This window comes from Platalea leucorodia, assembly GCF_965183815.1.
Source record: "Platalea leucorodia genome assembly, chromosome: Z".
NCBI lineage: Eukaryota > Metazoa > Chordata > Aves > Pelecaniformes > Threskiornithidae > Platalea > Platalea leucorodia.
The window spans coordinates 41,263,652-41,285,159 of NC_138858.1; the positions used below are offsets into that span (position 1 = coordinate 41,263,652).

The 21,508-nt window shown below is 40.7% G+C and overlaps 1 protein-coding gene across 2 annotated transcripts in view; it reads left to right on the plus strand.

Annotated features, from left to right (window-relative positions):
- The window catches only part of TRPM3 (transient receptor potential cation channel subfamily M member 3), a gene marked incomplete at both ends in the record, with an annotated part of 429,209 nt that overhangs the window by 365,655 nt on the left and 42,046 nt on the right, over nt 1–21,508 (plus strand). The window contains 8 exons of one of the 2 annotated variants that reach the window (XM_082335729.1): nt 4,932–5,032; nt 6,867–7,001; nt 8,176–8,226; nt 14,623–14,658; nt 14,803–14,943; nt 16,350–16,379; nt 17,509–17,798; nt 18,660–18,888. In XM_082335729.1, the coding sequence (XP_082191855.1) occupies nt 4,932–5,032; nt 6,867–7,001; nt 8,176–8,226; nt 14,623–14,658; nt 14,803–14,943; nt 16,350–16,379; nt 17,509–17,798; nt 18,660–18,888 (1,013 nt within the window). The remainder of the gene's footprint in view (nt 1–4,931; nt 5,033–6,866; nt 7,002–8,175; nt 8,227–14,622; nt 14,659–14,802; nt 14,944–16,349; nt 16,380–17,508; nt 17,799–18,659; nt 18,889–21,508) is intronic. The other variant, XM_082335730.1, reaches the window with a different exon arrangement.

The window sequence follows — 21,508 nt, forward strand, 5'->3', positions numbered from 1 at the left end:
ATATGCAAGTAAGTTTCCAATTGCATGAATTTGTAGCAAGTAAATTTATTGATACAGTTTAACTGTTTGTGCTTTCTTAACTTGAAGAGTTGGAACTCCAGAGAGTAATGCATTTTGTCCTTTTGCAGCTGTTAATTGAGCAGAAGGCATATGACAGGGAAGTTGAAGACAGCATATGGATATGTTCTAAAATATAATTGTTTTGAAGTGGCATCAAAGATCCTAGTTCATGAAGCTGTTGCAATGTCTGGAGCATACTAGCAGCACCAGCCATGTTTCAGCTGGTGCTACAGAAGCCTTCCTGGGGCAATTGTTAGCATTGGGAAAGAGGTGTTTTGTGGTATATGCATATTGTAATATTACTGCCATGTAACTCTCTGAGATAAGCAATGTTAGGCTAATGCAGATCTGATGTCTCTGCATACTTTCCAGCCTGTGAATAAGTCATGATTCATGCTCACTGAACAGCCATCATGTAGTATCAGATGGTCCTGGAAGAGTGTGTGATGGTCTGCCAACCATGAAATCACTGACACAGAAGGATTTCAGAGTTAGGCCAGATATCTGGTTAGTGCCGTTATAGTTGTTGTTGCTATGAGCTTTGTTATTGTCAATTGATTTGCTAAATGCCAGGAAGATGCTTGTAGCAAATGCAGTGGAAACACAGCCTTTTCACCAAAGAGCTGCTGCAACGGAAGACAATGTAAGACGTGCTAAGATGCAGAGCAGAAAGTTAATTTGGATTGCTATTTTCCCTAATTTAATTATTTTCTTTAAATGATGATTCAAAGAGGACACTGACATCCTTAGAAGCACTGTGGAAATGAGTCTCCAACAACCGTTTCTGTCTAGGTAAATCAGTTTTGTGTCATTTCAGCTTTCCAGATTCCAAAGCACTAAGTATCATAGATTATTCCAGAAGAATCCTTTAGAGGTTTACATTGATCACAGTAAAATTTAGCCAGTATGTAACAGCCTGCAGCCTGTCTCTTCAGTAATCTGGGATCCCGCAAGGGCACAACACTCATTGTCTGATGTGTACCCTGGCTCACCTAGGATACAGAGTCAAGTTTATGATCCCAGGCCTTATCATCAAGGACTATTCCATTTTTGGTCAAAGATGTTGGATAGATCATCTGACTTTTTACCAGAAGAATCTATGCTAGATATCCAAGCACTCCTGGATGGCTGTCTAAGAGCATGAAGTTAACACCTGCAGGAACTAACAGCTGTCCCATATCTCCTTCTTATTCTTTCAACTTCTCACCATCCTTGCATTGTCTAGCTATATCCAGCCATGTCTATAATAAAATAAAATACTGCCAAATCAATGCATTGCATCCCAAATGCAACTTTTCTTCTAGGAGCAGATGAACAGAAGGAAGAGTCCCACTGCAGACATCAGTCATATTGTCTTAAAACATTCTTTTGAGGAACATATCTTATGCTCAGCCGTACACCAGGGTAATGACTAAATACGTAGTCATTAGTCATATTGCCCAAAACACTATTTAAAGCAGTAAGTGTACTACAGTAGTTAAAATAATACAATGCAACTAAGCAGAGAATCTTTCCATGATACAAGATGAAACAGAACCGTAGGAAGAGGAAATGCTAATTTCTCACCACTGACAGTGTTAAGGGCCTAAGAGGTGGTTCCAGTATGATCCCTGTGTTGAGTTGATGAGAGCAGTAGATTATTAACTCTACCTCATTTTTTGATTTCCCAAGTATCGTTTGGCTTTGATTTGGGTACATTGCAGTGATGCTCATGAGCAAGATGAGTCCTCAGAGAGGTCACTTTTTGGATTCTTCTTACTGACTCAAATCGATGCTCTGTGGTACTGAATACAATCAAGGAAATGATTGAAATCATTGAAAATTATTTTCTTTTCTTAAAAAAGCCCACCTCACATTTGTTCTGGAGAGTATTGCTTACGTTGGTGGAATTCTTTTTACTTCTTAATACTGGATAGAATTCCACCCGAAATAGCCTGATTACTTTTTTTTCATTTGAGTCAAAAGTCATCAGTCCATCCTGGAATAAAATCAATTAAACGGCATCTGCAGCCCATATGCTGCTCTGTACAAACTTCTATAGCTTTTCTTTTCCTTCTCCTCTTATATAATGCCAGTGCAATCCACATTCACCTGAAAACCACATAGGGAAGACAGGAAAGAGGAGAAGGGTGCAAGGGCTTTCCAGCAACAAACCTCACTCTGGGAGCAGCCATCCTACCATGTGCATCACAGCCCCAGCATGCAGACCTGTACTGCCCAGTCTACACCCTAGCTGATGGACTGGTTTGGACCTGAAGTACAAAAACCCCTTGAGAAACTGTGCATTTCCTTCAACTGCCAAATGTCTGCAGTGCTCTGGAAAACAATGAAATGAAACATTATGGTAACAAGCACTGAGAAGAGCATCATCTCTGGGACTGCACATGCACCTATAGGAAAACTTGTCCACTGCTGGCAGCCTTAAACATTATGGAGGGAGGTGGGAAGGACAGAGACTGGACCATGGCTTGCTTTCCCCTCTGCTCAGTATTTGGAGCAATAAGCATGCTCAAAGAAAACAATTCTGATGAACTGCTGGCCTTGGGGGCCTTTCTGGAGATGCAGCCACCATCTCATGCCCCATGCCAGCTGGTCTTTCACATGATTAGATGCACCAGAAGTCCCTATGTTCATCCAGCAGCTGGGTCATTCCTAAAGCACGAAAAGGCCCAGGAAGGCTAGGTCATTCGACACAAAATGGGGAAGGCTCTCTGCTAGGGGTCAGAAGGTATTCACCCGGAGCCTCTATGATTTGGCTTGAGTTTTGGCTGAAGTGGGGACAGTCTACCTAGCCCACTTCCTTCCTCAAGTCTATCTGATCCACTCTTGATCCAAAATGTTTTCTAACCAGGCTGCACCTCTGGCTACCCAGACTGTAGGTTGCAGTCAGTTTAGGAAAAGCAGGAGGTGGAGCTCCCCCATCACATGTGCAAAATGGTGCCTGGCTGCAGGATCACCATCATTCCCCCTGGGTTTTGGAAATCATCCATGTGCCTCCTCCACTGCTCACCAGACAGCTTGCCTGAGCACCTGCCAAAGCTCTCGCTTCTCCTGCAGGCACACGGATGGGAAGGAGGAGATCCAATGGCTTTTTGAGAGGATCTGTTATTTGCTTCAGAAAGGGGGAGAATGTTATTTGCTCTCTGTACTTCATTTACGCTATCATACCCACTGCAGGTAGTTTTTTCTGTTTTTATAAATAAAGCTGTAGAGACTTTTTTGCCCTTCCCAAAGGTAAATATTTTCTGTTCTTGAATGTTGCATGTTGCTTGTGTAAGAAACTCAGAAAGGTTCAGATGTCACTGGCATCCCGCATGAGGTCTCTTGTGAGAGCTTTTGTCCGTGTTGGAGTACATAGCAATGAGAAGCTGTGTCTTACACAAAGGGGTATTCCTGTTACTTCTTAGTCACAGCAAGGTCTTTTACTGTTTTCACTGGTTTTTTTCTTCTTTTCTTCATTTCTTTCTATCATTCTGCTCCTGCATCACCTACCTTTTTATCAGAGCTCATTTCTGTAATAAATGAAAGTGATATGGATGATCTACAGTCCACCAGCTCCCAAATAATTGCTGTAGATATTGCCAAGTATTTGGCAAAGTTTCATGGCAGTGAACCGACTGCAAAGTTGAGAGTTATGAAATTAAACTAAGCTTCCCGAAGGTCTGCTGAACTGATCCTTCACAGAGAATTTCAGCGGCCAGCATGTTACGCTTTATGTTTTCTATGCCTCCAATTTCAGAGTCCACTTTCAGCTGGAACAGTGTGTGATTTTGAATAGTACTGAAATAGGGACAGAAACGCTTTGAAGTAATGAAGAGCTCTTGTTTGTCCTCACTCCATGATATCAGTATAAGAATTAATAAAGACAAGAGAACAGTGGAGGTATAAGGCCTTTAAAAAATGAGCCTTTATACCACCACCTAATCACTGCAGGCGGCTATGTAGTTAAAAGTTGAAGGGCTCTTATTTATTTGGTTGATCAGTTCATTTGGGCCAGTTCTCCCTATGACACTGAAGAACAAATACTGTTTTATTATTACAAATCAGCTAATAACCATGAAATCCTTAGTGAAATATTAAAAAAGCACAGCGGGGCAGGAATGTCCCACAGTGTCCATTAAAACTACAGGTCAAAACATCCCCTCCCTTCCAAAAACCAAACAGCTCCAAACCCATCCTGTCATCTTCATAGTTTCCTATTTAATTTGGATATATTATGCCTTGACACCAGCATTATAGCATGGTTTCTTACATGAATATTGCATGTTTGAAGGGAAATTTGTCCCACCAAGACCCCTCAGTACAAACAGATAGAGGAGAAATTCCTATGCTTGTACAGGATCCCAACCTTATCAGGTGGGAATGTATAAAAGAATGTGTATGAAATGCATGACTATTGAAATCAGTGGGGCCTCTGTGAGTTGGACCAGTTTGCAATTGCTAGATGCACATTTTGTATGCGTGCGCTCACATGCATATGTGTGTGTGCACGCGTATTCCTGCAGCTGGATCAGTATCCCTCCTGGCTTCTGCTCTTGCTTCCTGTCTGAGAGGAGGGAAACCAGTTCACTCCACCGCAAGTTGTATCTGCCGCTATCACGTGTACCTACTGTATTTTTCAAGGGGGATGTGAGGAAATAATTCATGTTTATGAGACAATCTGAAAACCATATATTCAGATTTGAGAACAAGTATTTTATTACAGGGACAATGGAAGGTTTGGTTTTGTTTTAATATGAGATCAGTTGCAGAAATGACACCTGTGAGACTTTTGACAAAGAGGAATTACCATGGTGGTCTGTTAAGTCTAAAGGTTGTCTTGTTTCTTTTTTCTCCTCCTCTCCTCCCTGCACCCTTGTCTGTGTACACAGGAGCTAACGCATCTGCTCCCGATCAGCTGAGCCTAGCATTAGCCTGGAACAGAGTAGACATCGCCCGCAGTCAGATCTTTATTTACGGGCAACAGTGGCCGGTACAGTATATATACAGCATCTTCTATGGAAAACACTTTAAACCCTACACAACATTAAATGCGTTCTGTTGGCAGCGGTGGTTTTAACACAGTTTAAAATATACTGAGTCATGCTCCCAGCCAAACACAAAGTTCCCATTCACAGCTACTGAAGGCAGGCACGGTTATAAAGATGTTAATACGTTCACTTGTTCAAGGAAATGCTGACATCTAGCGATGCTGTAACACTGAGAGACCACACCTTCAAAGAAACGGAAACCAACACATTTGTACTATCAGGCAATGATTCTGCAAGCTGAGAAAAACAAGTATCTGTTTACAGCCATGTTACAATGTTAGGCTGTAAGTTAAAGGAAAGGCAAAACTTCTTTTTGCTCTTCAAGCAATATGCTTTTATATACAAATACTGAATTTGGTGATGATCAGACGTCAAAAATATGCTGCACAAATGTTGGAGGTCATCAAGTGGACCACGAGAGTTGATCAGCAATGTTACCACAGAAGTGCTGTGGCTCCAAACCTGAGCTGGTGTTAATTTCGTGCCCAGTGCTGCTCTGCACCAAACTGCCTGCTTCACATCTGCCCCATCCTATGCTCCACCTGCCAGCTGTGAGGACAGGCTCCCTGGCCAACACCATTCCCCTGGGGGGCACCACGGGCAGACCTTCTCTGCAGGGTGGGAGGGCTGTAAATACAGGGGTTATTGAAAGCTGTGTGGGGCAGAGGAGGAGTAGTCAACTCCCAACTTGTGCTGCAGCTTTTACAGTGGTAGAAGTCACTGAGAAAAAACAAAACAAAACAAAACAAAAAAAACCAGAACGAGTCTGTCTCTACCTGTAGCTCCTCAAAGCCCACTATATCATTTGGAAGGTTTAACTGGATCACAATATTCATTTTTGTGACACTTGTTTTGTCACCATCATGAAAATTTCATATGCTGTCCTTACATGAGCACTTACAACTCCCGATGGAAAAATTGCAACAAAAGGAAAAGTTTCTGTTTAAACGTCCTTGCTTTAAATGTAGTTTCTGAGGCTTGCTGCCCCTTAAAGCTAGTTTCAAAAATCCTTGCCTTTTCAGTTATGGAGTGAACAGGACTATTTATCTTGTCTTCAATATTGGGCATAAGTATGCCTCAAAACATAGGAGGGATTTTAATGGTACCAAACTGTCCTTATCGTTGTCACTCCATCACCACATCATAGCAAAAATTTGCATAACTGCTGCAAGCTGCAATCATTTTGCAAGCTAAAAGCTGGAAGTATGAGGTAATTTCTCGTCCTTCTAACTCCCCCCAACCTGCAAGAGATAGAAAAGGAGAGGTTTTGCATAGGAAGACCTCTTGCATTTGGCCCTTCAAAGAAATGCTAATTGTGGAGCTATTTCTGCTTCCTGGGTGTCAAAATTTCCCTGAGTTTCCACACCACTAACAGAGGAAAAAGCCAGTAAAGACAGAATTAAAGTGAGTGTGTGTGCACATAACAAATACACCCAATATAAATAAAATGTTTGTCGGGAAAGCAAGGAATAAAGATAATAATGACATGGTGAATAGTGTGGAGGTGTGGTCATCAGTTTCCTGGGTTCCAGTTCTTTGGTCCTAATCTGTATTTCCTAGAGCATGTTAATCTTAACATTCTGACACTCATTTTTGAAATGCTGCCATGAGTCAGAGAAACCAATATAGACTAAAACTGTGATTATCCCATTTTAAGCTTAGCAGAGCAACCCTCAGAATTTTGTCAGGATTTCCTGCTTGTGCCAGGGTGACCAGACCAGCCGGATACACCCTGTGATGCCCAGGAACAGCCTGAATTAATCGCTTGCTTTGCAGGTGGGCTCCCTTGAGCAAGCAATGCTGGATGCACTGGTGTTGGACAGAGTGGATTTTGTGAAATTACTCATAGAAAATGGAGTAAGCATGCATCGTTTTCTCACCATCTCCCGACTAGAGGAATTGTACAATACGGTAGGGCCAACCTAAGGCAAATTTTCTATCTCTATATTCATTGTTCTAGCTCCCACTCGTATGACAAAGACATGATGATGCACAAGGCAGTCAACAGCTGCTGAGGAAATTTTCCATGTTAGAAGTCCACATTGTCTTTTAGCTTTGTCTCTCATTTAATGGAACACACTGTGTCTTACCCACCTAATCTGCTGTACAGATTTTGTAAGACACGGATTAAGCCCCACACAGTACCAGCTGATTTCTGGGCATTGTAATTCCAGTATGATAGACCTGAAATTTAGGCAGATGGCACTAGTTGGAAGACAGTAACTGGCAAGTTAGGACCTGTAGGATGGTGATATATGACTCCGGACAGTATAAGCCCTTATAGTTTCAGAAAAATCTTGCAACAGTTAATCAAACTCAGCCACTAGAAAACAAATAGAAGCAAACTTCTTGGGATAATATTCTGAATTTAACAGTAAAATCTGATGATTTCAGGAGGTCTATTACAGTGAAGGATTTCCCAATGTCCTCACAGAATGTTCCAAAAATTACAGTTCTGACTTTTAAAAGCCTGTTTGCAAGTTTTATATCTTTGCCCTTAAAATGAACAGAAAGCTGCACAGGTTCAAATTCCTTCTGAGTTCTTAACTGCAAAACACATTCCAGCATTCACATTATTATTGTCTGCCAAGAGAAACCAATAAGTTTAAATTACTTAAGTTGTATGGAAAAAATCTTAAAGCATTGTCTAGTTCTTAGGATTGCTAGTTCTGTCTGTTGGAGAGAGGTTGTGATATTGTGCATGGTCCTTTTCAAGAAATTTTTTTCTGCTGGTATTTTTCAAAGCCCTGCCATCATAGGATGCCACACTCAGCTGTTATCTAGAGATGTTTCACATAGATGGTGACCAGAAGTCAGTCTTTCAAAAGTGTATAGGACCTTAGCTTTCATCCAGTATGGCAGTTCTTGTGGTTTTCTTACTGAAGGCTTTTGTACAAAAGAAAAGTCAGGTTAAATAATGCTCTTGTAATTGATTTTTTTTTAATTGATAACACTGTACAATTGAAGTGCTCTCAGTTGCCTGGTTTTTAAACTACTAAGGTGAGAAAGCCAATTCAGCATTTACATCTTGCAGGTCTTTGGACAATGCAAAACTATTTTATTCTTCTTTATTTGTCCTTTGCAGAGACATGGACCATCCAACACTCTGTATCATCTAGTCAGGGACGTCAAAAAGGTAAGAGTCCAATAGACGGTAGGTTGGAGATAATGCTATGATTGCTTTTCGTAGCTAGATACAATCTCTGTTTTGCATGAGCTTTCAGTCAGAGCCTTCTCCTTCCCCTGCCATTACAGAATGTCCTGTTTGTATGTACCAAATATGAACTTTTTGCATACAAAGCACAATTAGCAAGTTATTTGGCTTGCTTTCTCTGTGGTTTTAGATGCTTGGGTAATAGTGCTTCTGCTAGTGTAATTGTAGGCACTTACATACCATGTGGATTTATGCTGTTATGTGTATTTTTCCATACCTGCAACTATTGTCAAAGCTAATTTCCATGTTGTTAGTTTACTTCTGAGCCTGTAAAATAGCTCTTATCCTTGTGCTGGATCCTAGTTTGTTGAAACAGTTCCTTGTTCTGTGTTGTGTGGTGTAGTGTAGCTGTGTTCCTCAGCAGAAATACGCAAAAAGTAGTGCAACTTTCCCCTGCCCCCTTATCAAGTTAATTTCAAGCATCTTGAATTATAAAGAGCCATTAGGAGGGCAGGACAGAAACACGGAAAGGTATAGTGACAGGAAGGAGATACCAAATACCTTTAGCAATGTGTTCAGGATTAAAAGTGTTACAGCAGCAGCAATGAATGAAAATCCCTTATCCTCTAAATATATAGATCAAGTAAGGAGATTGAGTCTGCAACTGACCTCATCAGCTTGAATATTCTCCCAAAGCATGTGCAGATTACAACTTTGCATATTACATGTCAGACCTGAAGGGTAGCATACTTGAGAAAGGAGATTTCTGTACATGGGACTAGATAGAAAATTGAAAAAGGAATGGAGATTTTTTGTAAGAGCACAGGTTTTGGTGGTTTCTTCTGCCACTGACAGCTGAGCAGAACAGAAGGCAACTAGGGGAGGGGAGTGGCAATGCTTCATATATCATCTTTCTGTTAAATAATGCTACAGAATAATCAGTATTTATGTTTAGGAAGGTTCTGGTGGCTTTCTTTAGTTAGTGTGTTACATGGCATCATCATTGTTCAATTATATATAGTATATTAAGTGACCATTGGAAAGTGTGAAATGCCTACAGAAGAAACTGAAACTGTTCTTATGCACAAATCCCCTTGGATGGAGCAGAGTAAAGCTAGAATGCATTTACACTGGCTACTTCTCTTGAAGCCCCAGTTGCCAGAATATTTTTTTTACTAAATATGCAGTTATTTATGTGCCTATAAGAGTTTGAAACAAGCATCATCTGTTTTCTTACTTTAAAATATATTCCTTTTCAAACTCCTTCTCTCCCCTAGCATAACCTTCCAAAGTCCTCCTTCAAAGGCATAGCAGTTTGTATGTTGAGTGACTAAATAATATCAATATCTTTTTCTGAGTCCCTAACAAAAGATGTATTTTTAAAGGAGCTCTTGAAAAAAAGGCATCAAAATAGGCAAAGACAACCAGTACTTATAGGTATATATTGATAGACATCGGCATTAAGTAAACTTACACTATATTTAATGACATTATTTGTTCCATGATGGTTGCGTAATTTTAGATGATGGTCATTTTTCCATAAATTCATCTTTCTTTCCTCTGTCCGTATCTAAAGTCTCCAGTAATTCCCACTACATGAAGCCAATGTGTACTCTAATTAAAATATAGTTAAGGGCTTTAAAAACAAACAGCCTGGTGCAGCCCTCTAGCACCTTCATCAGAAAACTGCACCTCTGGGGCTGTATTTCTCATTTTGTCAGTGATGAGGAACAACCGTGGTTCACTTGGAGAAAAGTCACATCTCGCCATAGCCCTGCCATCTGAGCAGATCCCTTACCATTCAACCAAGCTGTAAATTAGTCAGCAGATCTGACAACAGTGTAAATGAAACACCTCCTTGGAAATAACTTCTTAATAGACATCACTATTTGACAGTTAAGCAGCCCACCATGCATGAAAACCGGACCACACTGCTGATGCTAGTTTTTTGAGTTTATATGTATTTTGATACCAGATACCTAACCTCTCAGATTTAATTACAGTATCACAAAATATAAATACAAAAAATGTAGCGTGTCACCTTGAGACAACACTTAAAGGATATGTATACTCTGTGTGTTTTATGCATACATCCCAGTTTTAAAACCTGCACTATTTAAAAGGGTGTATGCTATAAAAAGTTATTTACATCTGCATCATTGTGAATTCTCAAATAGAAAATGGATGCTTACAAATCATAGAAGCATTATTTAATTTACTACTATTGTATTACATAGCTGTATAAATCACTAGAAGGGTCTTTTTGGTTTGAAAGACCACCCTGCCTGCTTAATAAAGCAAAGAATTTGAACAACTGAAGTCACATTACCACATCCTGTTTGTGGCAGCTTACACACATGTGCACACGCACGCACACCACACACACGCGCACAAACATATGACAACAATTTATTTTCTCTTTGGATTTCCAAATATCACTGTGAAGACTGTTAGCCTGGGCAGCATATTGTAAAGGCCTGGAGACACAGTCTTAAAGAATTTACAGTAATCGGAGCATGCTTAAATTCTGCATATATTAACAAGACAAAGTACTTCTTAATGACTCTGCTTTAGAGACACCTGTGCTCATCTCTCCTTTCGATCCTCTCAATTCCATAACTACATACGGGGACAAATCAGCGCATCGTTTGCATCATGGCCTTTTTGACATCTCCTGTCAAGGGTACAGGTTTTAACATACAGGGTTGACTTCATTCCCTAGACGGTACAAACCAATGCACACAGACTAAGCAGCAAGAAATAGTGGCCGTGCGTGACACCCTGTCTGTGAGTGGATGTTGCCCTCTACAGGTTGTTTTTAAAAAAATCGTTCCCTGGCTCAACTAGCTAATGAAGATCAATAGAAATTAACAGATTAACTTTTTTCTTTAATCCAAAAAATTGAATGTAATCAATATATCTTAATCCCACTCTGGGTTGATATACATTTTCAAAGATCTTTATTTTGGACTGCCACTGTGTGTCTACATTTCCAGAGAACTAACAAGCAATATACATAATTTTGAGAGCATTATTTTTTCCTCAGCATGCAAAATCAGAGGCTTGGTACCTGCTGAATATAAAAATGCACTTGAAGTGAAAAAATACTATAACTGATTAGCTACACCTTAAAGTTTAAGTTACTTCACAAAAAGAATAATGCATTAGCACTGAAGAGCTTGTTCAAACATTAAAGGTTAGTTGATTATTAACTGGGGTACCTATCATACCCGAAAATCAAACCTTCTCCTCTCTCACTCCTGACCACCTTGGCTGTACTGGAATTAGCCCATCCAAATTTTTGCCCTTCTTGGAGAGGTTCTGACCCACTTGCACCACTGTCCTTCATTTATAGGCAGACTCACTGCTGCCAGGGTAGTTCAAGGTGTCTGCTGATATGGCAAATGCTTTGGCACAAGCATAATGCCCCTTACAAGGATGGTCCAATTGGCTTTACTAAGGCTGCTCACTTTGGAAAAGTAATTGTGTGTTAGCATGGAGGCATACATATGTGTATCTATCTCCATAAAATGTATATTTCTGCTGTGAATTTGTGAGTTTTCCTTAGTAAAGTGATTCAGTATTATCTGGGAGGTTTAGATGCATCTTTTAGTAAAGTTACTCTACTGGAAATTTTTTGTCTAAATCCCTCTATGAAATTTTAGAAATCAGAAGAACTATATCAAGAGACTCACACTTTCTAACACATGCAGCACCCTGATGCCTGTTGTGCTTTCTTAATTGCTTAAATATTTTTTGCCACTTAATAATAGCAAAGCATTCAGTTTTAGTGTCTTACATTAAGACAGCAGGCGTCTGTTGAAGAACTACAACTCTGTCTTGAAGCTACAACTCCCACTTCTGCCAGTACCTTCATCCTTGTTCTAGTAAAACTGTCATTGCCTTAGCATTCTGGAGAGAGAAGAACACTTTGGGGAAAAAAAAAAACAACCAACCAAACAAAAAACATAACAGGATTTAACTTTTAGATTTATGTTATTTTTCTTTAAACAGTTCAGAATAAAAATGACTGGGTTCAAATAAACGAAGCTAATACGCATTCTTGCAAACCATAGTGATTCTCCCGCCCATCACGTTAGCCAAGAGTAGGAAGAGTGTAAAAGAATATGCTAAGGGACATTACTGAAAGATAGTTTGCAGCTCACCTTTTGCCACTAAATTTGCTTGATCTTCTGTCCCTTTGAATCCCAGCCCATTGCTAGGCATGGTACATCGCAGCACTACCTCCCTCTCTCTTTCCTCAACCTTTCAGCATGCTGTGTGTACCATGGTTAGCAGGGAGGGAAATAAGCACTGCTATTCCTGGCTGAAGTAGAAGAGGAAAGAGGATCTTTGCATCCATTTCATCTCTTCTGCAGAACCAGTTGCCATCTGTTCTCCATTAGTGTTTGTCTGCTCTGAATCTAATAAGCACATCTGCAGAGAAGCCAGGCAGATATTTGCAGACATGCAGATATTTCAAGCAAGACATGGCAGTCATAAAATTGCTCCGTGCAAATTACTAACCTTCTTTTGATGGCCACATGAAAAGAGCTACAGGCTAACTGTAATCTGTACTGTATATCATTATAGAAAATGTGATTATTTTATTACAGTGCACTGAAAAAGTTTGAAGCTAACAATTACAATTTCCTGGTCCTTCTGCAATGTTGACTATATGAGCTAATTTTTTACTGGAGTAATTTTCTCTTTTTCCAAGGCTACCTCTCGCAGTTCACAGAAGGATAATTTACCTCTCTTTCCACCTTTCATTTGTAGTCACATCTCTTGTACAATGACATACAGGACAGAGAGGGTTCTGTAAATCTGCAGAGTTCTTGATGACATCTCCAGATCTGGGTGACCTATTAACAATTTGCTGAATCATGCCTTCTTTTCTGGTGGGGAACTGCTCGCTGAACCATAAACTGTCATCCAAACAATTCAGAGGCAGTGATTTAGAGAAGGTGGCAAACTTTCATGTGGGGGCACTCCCTTCCCATTTGCCTTTTCCTTCTGTAAAGGGATCAGAGTTTTCCTTGTGGAGTTCCCAGGGGGGAACAGAAGAGCAGATGTGCCCGTGCTGGGGTTTTGTTCTTCCATCGCCAGAGACCCCCAAGAGCACTTCACCAGAACATCCATGAGACCAGCCCACCCTGAAATTGTTCTGGCCTGCTAGGTGCTGCATCAGGCTTACTGATACTGGAGAATAGAAATGCCCAGTTAACTCAAAGGCAGACTCAGATTCGTATGCAGTAAGAGACAATCTGTTATTGAGATCTTTCTTCATAGCTTTGCAAGCCATAAGTATTGGAGAACTCATAACCTTAGTGTTGCCTTTTTCAGGCTTGACAGTGAAGAGAAGGAAGATATGTGCAAGGGAGTTCACAAAGTGAGGGCAATAAGACATGGACATATTTATCATTCTTTTTCCCTTCAAAATAAAAGGTACATGCTGAAGACATTGTGTCTTATAATGTAATATATATAAAATGTAATATATATTACATTTAACAGAGGATAAGAAAGGAAAAGAAACAGAAGAGCAAGTACGTAAACGTCTTTTCCAGGATTCCGCTAATGACCCTTGCCACAAGCACAGTTCACCTCTTGGGAGACAATCTCGCTGGCACTGCTGGAAATTAGGTGGCAAGATTACTGTGCTTAAAGGGGCTTTCAGCAAAATATGTTGAGAGTCCAAGGAGGGAGCATCTAGGAAAATTGCTAGGCATGTAGTTTTATTCTTGAACAAAACCCCAAAGAATTAGCCACAGATATTTTATTTATTACAACTTTCATACTTTCATACATACAGATGCTTTCCTCATACTAGGTGTGGAATTTAAGCAAAGCTTTGCGTTTATTTGTACATAACCCCAAGAACAAATGCTAACAAACTCTCCTTGCCTCTAGCAACTAGCAATAATAATAACACATGCACTGTGTGAGTCCTCTAGAGCAGATAACACAGCTCTTTCCCCCGTGCCCTCCTTTCCTGGAACATGGGAAAGAAACACCGCAGGATGGGAAGATCATGTGCAGGAGCTGGTTCCATGTGAACAAATGATATCGCATGATGTCACTTCACCGTGCTTTGGCAGTGCAGATGAGGCAGCGCAAAGAGATGCCAGCAGAGACATGAGATGCTGGGACAAGAGTTGTGGGGGACAGATGGTGCATAACAGGTGCTATCTTGCAGGATTAGAGTCCAGCAACTGTGCCTGACCTTTCAAGTGTGCTGATCCTCATGCTTTTTGTTCTGTAGTCATGTTCCTTGTTTCCCCAGCTGAAGAATATGAGTACTGTGTACTGATGTTATCTTCTGTTACTTCCAACAAGTTCTTCACCTTCTTATTTAACTTATGTCTTCTTTCCAAGCGAGAATATCCAGGTTTCGGTTGGATCTATTTTAAGGTGAATTAATTAACCAGCATAATAATAAATTCCTGTTTTTAACTATTTAATTTGTTTTATTCTAACATCATTATAAAGTATATTTAACAATGCCAGTAATAAGCATTTCTTTGTCCCCCACCATCCTTCTTATTTTTGTTGCAGGGAAACTTACCTCCTGATTATCGGATAAGTCTGATTGATATTGGTTTGGTGATAGAGTACCTGATGGGAGGAGCATATCGCTGCAATTACACCCGAAAGCGATTCAGAACACTGTACCACAATTTATTTGGGCCCAAGAGGGTAAGGAGCAAGTTATTTGCCATTTGTATGACTGCACCCACTGGCAGGGATTACCATAGCTTCTTAGATGGTTCCAGGCTGGGGGGATCCACATGCACACACTATTCAGTCTACAGATTCATTTCCATCATGTACACAGCAGTTATTTCACCACAATGCACCGCAAGCCACCCACAGATACAAGCTGCATTTTTTATGAATTTAAGGAAAAGAATATTGGGTTCTGCTGCTCTTGTAAGATCAGGACATAAAACAGTCTCCTCTGGCTCTAAAATCTGTAATTATGAGTATCCACAGCTTTTGAAAGACAAGTTGTTTGACCTGTACCAATAATACCATAGGGCACATGAGTTAGACTTGAAAAAACTTGTGTTTTGATCGACACATTTCCTATCTATCTCATGGCTCATCTTCTTGATTGTGACCTGAAGGTATCAGGGCAAAGAAACCCTTAACTTTATTGGCTGGATGTGGCCCGAGCAGAGTCAGTGGGCTCATGGCAAAAACACCATTCAGTATTGTTGTGGTTTTCATGTTTGATAGATTTTAATACTGTGAATACAAAGTAAGTTTACTACCTTTCTAAAACGTAAGAGATATTTATTGCCATCCATAATGCCACTGACCCAATCCAGCGTGAAGAAAAATCTGCTCAACTGCTCCCAGTAAAATTTGTAGTTCTTTCTTTGCCTATTTTTACCTCACGTTTTCATTTCCTGTCTCAGTTCAGATTTTAGCAATACACACCACTGAATATCGTTCTAAGTGGTTATAAAGAGCAACAGCTCTGTGAAATGGTTACAGCCAAACACCTGAAATGGGTTTGTTTTTTTCCCTGCACTTTCACTCTTCACTTTTGAGAGGAAAGGCAGTAATTGTAGCTGCTAGGAGAGACTTACTTCCCTTAGTCGCTCCATGAAGAAAAGCATTTGAGTAGCAATTTCACAGATACTGAACCAACATACAGAGCAGCTCCACAGCAGTCAATAAAAGTGTGCCAGGGGAATGGGCAAAATACTGGTGCACTCCAGAGAAATCCATTCATGCCTCAGCAGTAATTCCTAACTCTCTTCCACTAGAACAGCCCCAAACCAGGGGTAACTTGTACCTGAATCCAAATGTATGTCTTCTGTTGTATGTTTTGGTGAAGTAGGGTCAAACTTAAGTTTGAGTTAAATATATATATGTAATTATTTGATTGATGTATATATGTATATTATATTACATTACATTGCATTACATATATATTATCTATATTATATTATATATTGTCTATTATATAATCTATATTATGTTATACATCACGTCACACACTTATGCATGTATGTATGTATGTATACACATATAGTTGTAGTTTTTCATCACCCTTCTGGGAGAAATAACATTTTTCTAACTTTTTTGTACAGCCAAAAGCCCTGAAACTGTTGGGAATGGAGGTAGGTGACCTGTGATAAATCTTAATGTCTTTTCCTTCTTTGACAAATATACACTGTATCAAAATAATGTTTAAATTCACTGTAATAAAGGCACCAATAGTTGTTTTCAAGTTTTGTATGAGAAATGTGCCACACACATTGTATTTTTCATCCAGATAACTTGTTTACACAAGGGCCAGATTAAGAAACATTTCTTAATAAAACTCCAGCAGATAGACAAGAGAAAAGAAGGCTCTGCCCCCTCTATGCATCATTTTTCATTTCATGAAGATTAAACAAAATGTTTCAGTCTGTCAGACCAAGCAGAATTTCAGTCAGATAACTATATAACTTTAAAACATGTTCAGAAAAATGAGGCAGTTGCAGAGAATGATGCAGAAATCTTTACATGGGCCAAATTTCTATCAGTTTTGTTGACAATTTTTGCTACCCTGATGCTTCAAGGAGATAGTAATATTTTATTGCTTGTTTATTTTATACAACAACTTTCATTTTGCTGTCCACAGACACAGCACAGAATAGGTCAGCTCATCTGATAAAAGCAGTAGGCTAAAATGGGTAAGAAACTAAAGGCGATAGAAACAACAAAGAGCTGGAAAAAGAAGGTGTAAAGGTGGAATACAAAGGCAGAATGGCAGTGAAGAAAGGAGATTCCTACTCTTGTGAGAAGATAAAGGGAGAAAACACAAGAATAAGCAGGGAGGGAGTCTTTGGCAGACCAGAACATCCCCTGGATATGTACTTTCTGGAGGTGGAACGAGGCGGATGCATTACAACAGATGTTATATTTGGAGTGAACTCTTAGCTTTATTTTAATGGTGGCTTTTCCAAAATGGTTCTGGATATTGTGTGATTGTGCTCTGTGTTCTTAGGGAGAAAGAATGGTTCAGAGTGATAGTCCAAAGTTCTTTTTCCCTGTGTTTAAGTATGGGATTATTGACTTCTTAATTACAGTGCATGGACCAATACTTTTTTCATCATTTTCCTATGTTAAGTATTTTGTCCAAAAAAGCTGAAGGGGCTGGCCTGCAGGGAATGTGTTTGACATCTCAGGTACTGACTCCAATGCATTGTGTGAACTGATTCAGTTCCTTCACTGGTGAAAAAAGTTTCTCTGCAATTCTCACAGGATGATGTCCCCTTGCGGCGAGGGAGGAAAACAACAAAAAAAAGAGAAGAAGAAGTTGATATTGATTTGGATGACCCTGAGATCAATCATTTCCCCTTCCCATTCCATGAGCTGATGGTGTGGGCTGTGCTGATGAAGCGTCAGAAGATGGCCCTCTTCTTTTGGCAGCATGGGGAAGAGGCTATGGCTAAAGCACTGGTGGCCTGTAAACTCTGCAAAGCCATGGCCCACGAAGCTTCAGAAAACGACATGGTGGATGACATATCCCAAGAGCTAAACCATAATTCCAGGTGAATTTTCTTTCATGTACACTTTCCTGGGTTTAAAAAAAAAAAGGGGGGAGAGAGGCTGCTGAACCTGCCTGAAATTTGCTTATCTGTACCTTGCTTTCATTTCTAACTTGTAGGGAAAATACAATCCCTTTAGAGAAAGTCTAAATGGCTTTTAAACAATCTATCTATCTGCCAAAGAAGCAGAGTTGCTAGCAGTGTAACTTCTGAAGTGAGAAGGTGTCAAGAAGGCAATGAAATACCTATATTGTCTACGTGTTCTCCCTGAGCCCTCAAGAGTCAGGCTGCAACCTTTCTCTGTGCTTTTTCAAGACATTCTGTTCATCCCAACAATTCATCCCATCAGAACAATTGCTGAAATCCTTATGAACATAATATTCAGGCAGAAGTGTTCATTAACCAAGAGCTCATGCTTAGGTGAGCAAGCCAAGATACGAGATTCTATAATAATCTTTCCTGATATTAAAAGCCGGAGGCACAGATTTAAAAAAGGGTATTGGACACTCCTTCTTCCAGGACCCTTGACCATGAAGCCATGGGCAAACAGCACAGAAGGAATCCTCTAAGCTGCAGATAACCAGAGGATTTCAGCTAGAAAATGTCAGGGAGGTGGGCAGGCAGGTGGGAGCAGACAGCTGGTAGGTGTGGGTGCTCATCACTGCTAAGTTGGGGCATTTATTTATATGCCTACCATTAGCCACTCACATTTGAAAATGTGGGTTTCCATGTGTACAGTCAATATCACGATTTGCATGATGGAAGGTGATGCCCCCACTTGCAGAGGCTGTCAGTTGCAGAGGGGTGTTTTCTGCAGCAGGCTGCTTGGGCTAATGGGAATGAACGAATGTTGCTCTGTTGCAGGGACTTCGGCCAGTTGGCAGTGGAGCTGTTGGACCAGTCGTACAAGCAGGATGAGCAACTGGCAATGAAACTGCTGACCTACGAGCTGAAGAACTGGAGCAACGCCACGTGCCTGCAGCTCGCAGTGGCAGCCAAGCACAGGGACTTCATTGCTCACACTTGCAGCCAAATGCTGCTCACAGACATGTGGATGGGTCGTCTCCGGATGCGCAAAAATTCTGGCCTAAAGGTCAGCACTGTTTTAAAATAAAATTAACAGTCAGAGGAGCTCTAATAGATGGTGACGGGGCTCACAACAAATCAGTAATAACTAGCTCAATTAACCATATTTCAGATGTTTATTTGTAGTGACATTAAGCAGGGTATATTCTTCCTGTGTTCAGTTTTTCAGCAGGCAGCTTATCACAAACCCAAGTTCAAAGCATGTTTCTTAGTTTTTTTGTCATTTTTCTCAAAGCCCCCTCCAGCATCAGTGAGAGTTATCAGAATAAGAATTGATCCAGGAGGTTAGTATGTCACACTGCCTGGATACCTGAGGAGTTAGCCAATGTTTTTAAAGATAAATAAAGAAAAAGGATGTGTAAGTGAATTAACCGCTAGTGAAAGGTGCTGATCCGACAACCTTCCCCAGAACAGGCCAAAGCAAGCAGTACAAATTTTCTTTTGTACTGCCAATCCCCTGCCAATCTTCCTGATGACTGACCTGAAGGGACTACCTTAGAGGATGTAGAGGATAATTCAGTTTTCAAAGCTGTTTAAGCTTTACTTCCACAGTTAGTGAAACTGCTAACAGAGCAAGGTGAATTCTGGGAGGTGAATATGTGTCCATGGGCTGGCATCTTTCACCTTCACCAAAGTACTCACCAGTCAGTACATAACCAGGAATTCTCTCTTCCTCCCAGATGACTGAGAAGTATTTTCAGTGAAGGGGTTCTCTCTCCTGCATTAATCGTGTGTGTGAAAATTGGTAATTGCTCGGCTGTTTTGCTCTGTGAAAAGATGTTCAGTAATGGCGAGAATGCTTATAAGTACGTCCATCGTTATCATACTGGGTCTAATACAGTGACAGTGATGAATGAGAATAAGTGACTGATAGCATTCTCATCCTCCTCCTGCAGCAGCTGTGGGTAAATATTGTTTTGCTTACAGATAGAAAGCATTCTCACATCTGGAGGCATCTTTTCTACCTATTTTTCTGACTTGACTCACAGGCCCATTGCCCTTCAGAGGGACTGCTGCCTTGTTCACTACTTGGCTTTGCAGATATTCAACCTCGGGATCAGTGCAGCAACTCATTTCCCTCTGCATGCTTTCTTCTTTACAGCATGCATCTCAAGCCATAAAATGGACCTTTCTTTCACAATGAATAACTGAAGGTAACAGACTCTGTTTCCTTTCAGCTTCTTGTAACATCAGGGCTTCACAGGGATCCTTTACTCAGTTTCTAGTCTGTGTTGTATTTCACTGAAGCTCATTAGCAGGGCCTGTTTAAAGCTAAAGCAGGCTACAAGCTACATGAGCAAGAGACAGCATGGCAAAGAAATAAATTTGCAAGCACAAGTGTCGTGGTTTAACCCCAGCCAGCAACTAAGCACCACGCAGCCGCTCGCTCACTCTCCACCAGTGGGATGGGGAGGGAATCGGAAGGGAAAAAGGGAGAAAACTCGTGGGTTGAGATAAGAACAGTTTAATAACTAAAGTAAAAATAAAAATAGAACAGTAGTAATAATAATAATAACAATAATAATAATAACAAGTAATAATAGTACAATAGTAATACAAAGCAAACGATACACTCTACAATTGCTCACCACCCTCCGACCGATGGCCAGCCCGTCTCCCAAGCAGTGATCGTTGCCCCCCTCCCCCGGCTAGCTCCCCCAGTTTATATATATACTGAGCATGACGTCATATGGTATGGAATAGCCCCTTGGCCAGTCTGGGCCAGCTGTCCTGGCTGTGCCCCCTCCCAGCTTCTTGTGCACCCGGCAGAGCATGGGCAGTTGAAAAGTCCTTTACCACTGTGAGCGCCACTTAGCAACTACTTAGCAAGAACAAAACGTCAGTGTATCCTCGACATTGTTCTCATCCTAAACCCAAAACACAGCCCCATACCAGCTACCAAGAAGAAAATTAACTCTATCCCAGCTGAAACCAGGACAACAAGTCATGGATTATTTCCCATGAACAATTTTCTCCCACCAAAACTGGCAAATGGCAAGAAAGATGAATGTAATTCTTTAGAGTCTCACCGGGGATGTATAGCACCAATGGGAGGGGGAGAGGCAATTGTTAAACCTGCCTATTCTTAAAAATAGCCTCTCTGGAAAGCCAGGTCTGCCCATAACCCCCTCTCCCTGGGCACATCCTTTTGCAACAAGCCAAGTGCAGGACCAGTGCAGGCAGCTTGGTGCTCAGCTCTCCCAAGGCTGGGCACAGCGTTCATATATGCTAACTGCTCCTAATTGCAGTACTTTGGATGGTTTCAACAACACACATGCTATCTGTCGATATGATGAGCACAAGCAGTCACCCTCCCTGACCTGCCAACAAGCTAACTATCTGGTTTCACTGTCATTTAGGGAGAGATTTATAACAAAATAATTTTGCATGAGATTACCGCAAAACCAGGAAAAGCTATTGTGTCTGTGAATACAGACAAGGCACTTCCTTCTGTATTATTGTGATATCTCTTCAGTTATACTGCTGATTTAACCCCAAGCATCATTCATTGCATATATCCACACAAGGTAATTTTAATGGTTTCTGCACTCCCACATCATAAGAGAGGGAAGGCAGAAAAGAAAGAGCTGGCATTAACGTGAGCATTACACAGCTGCCAGGTTACT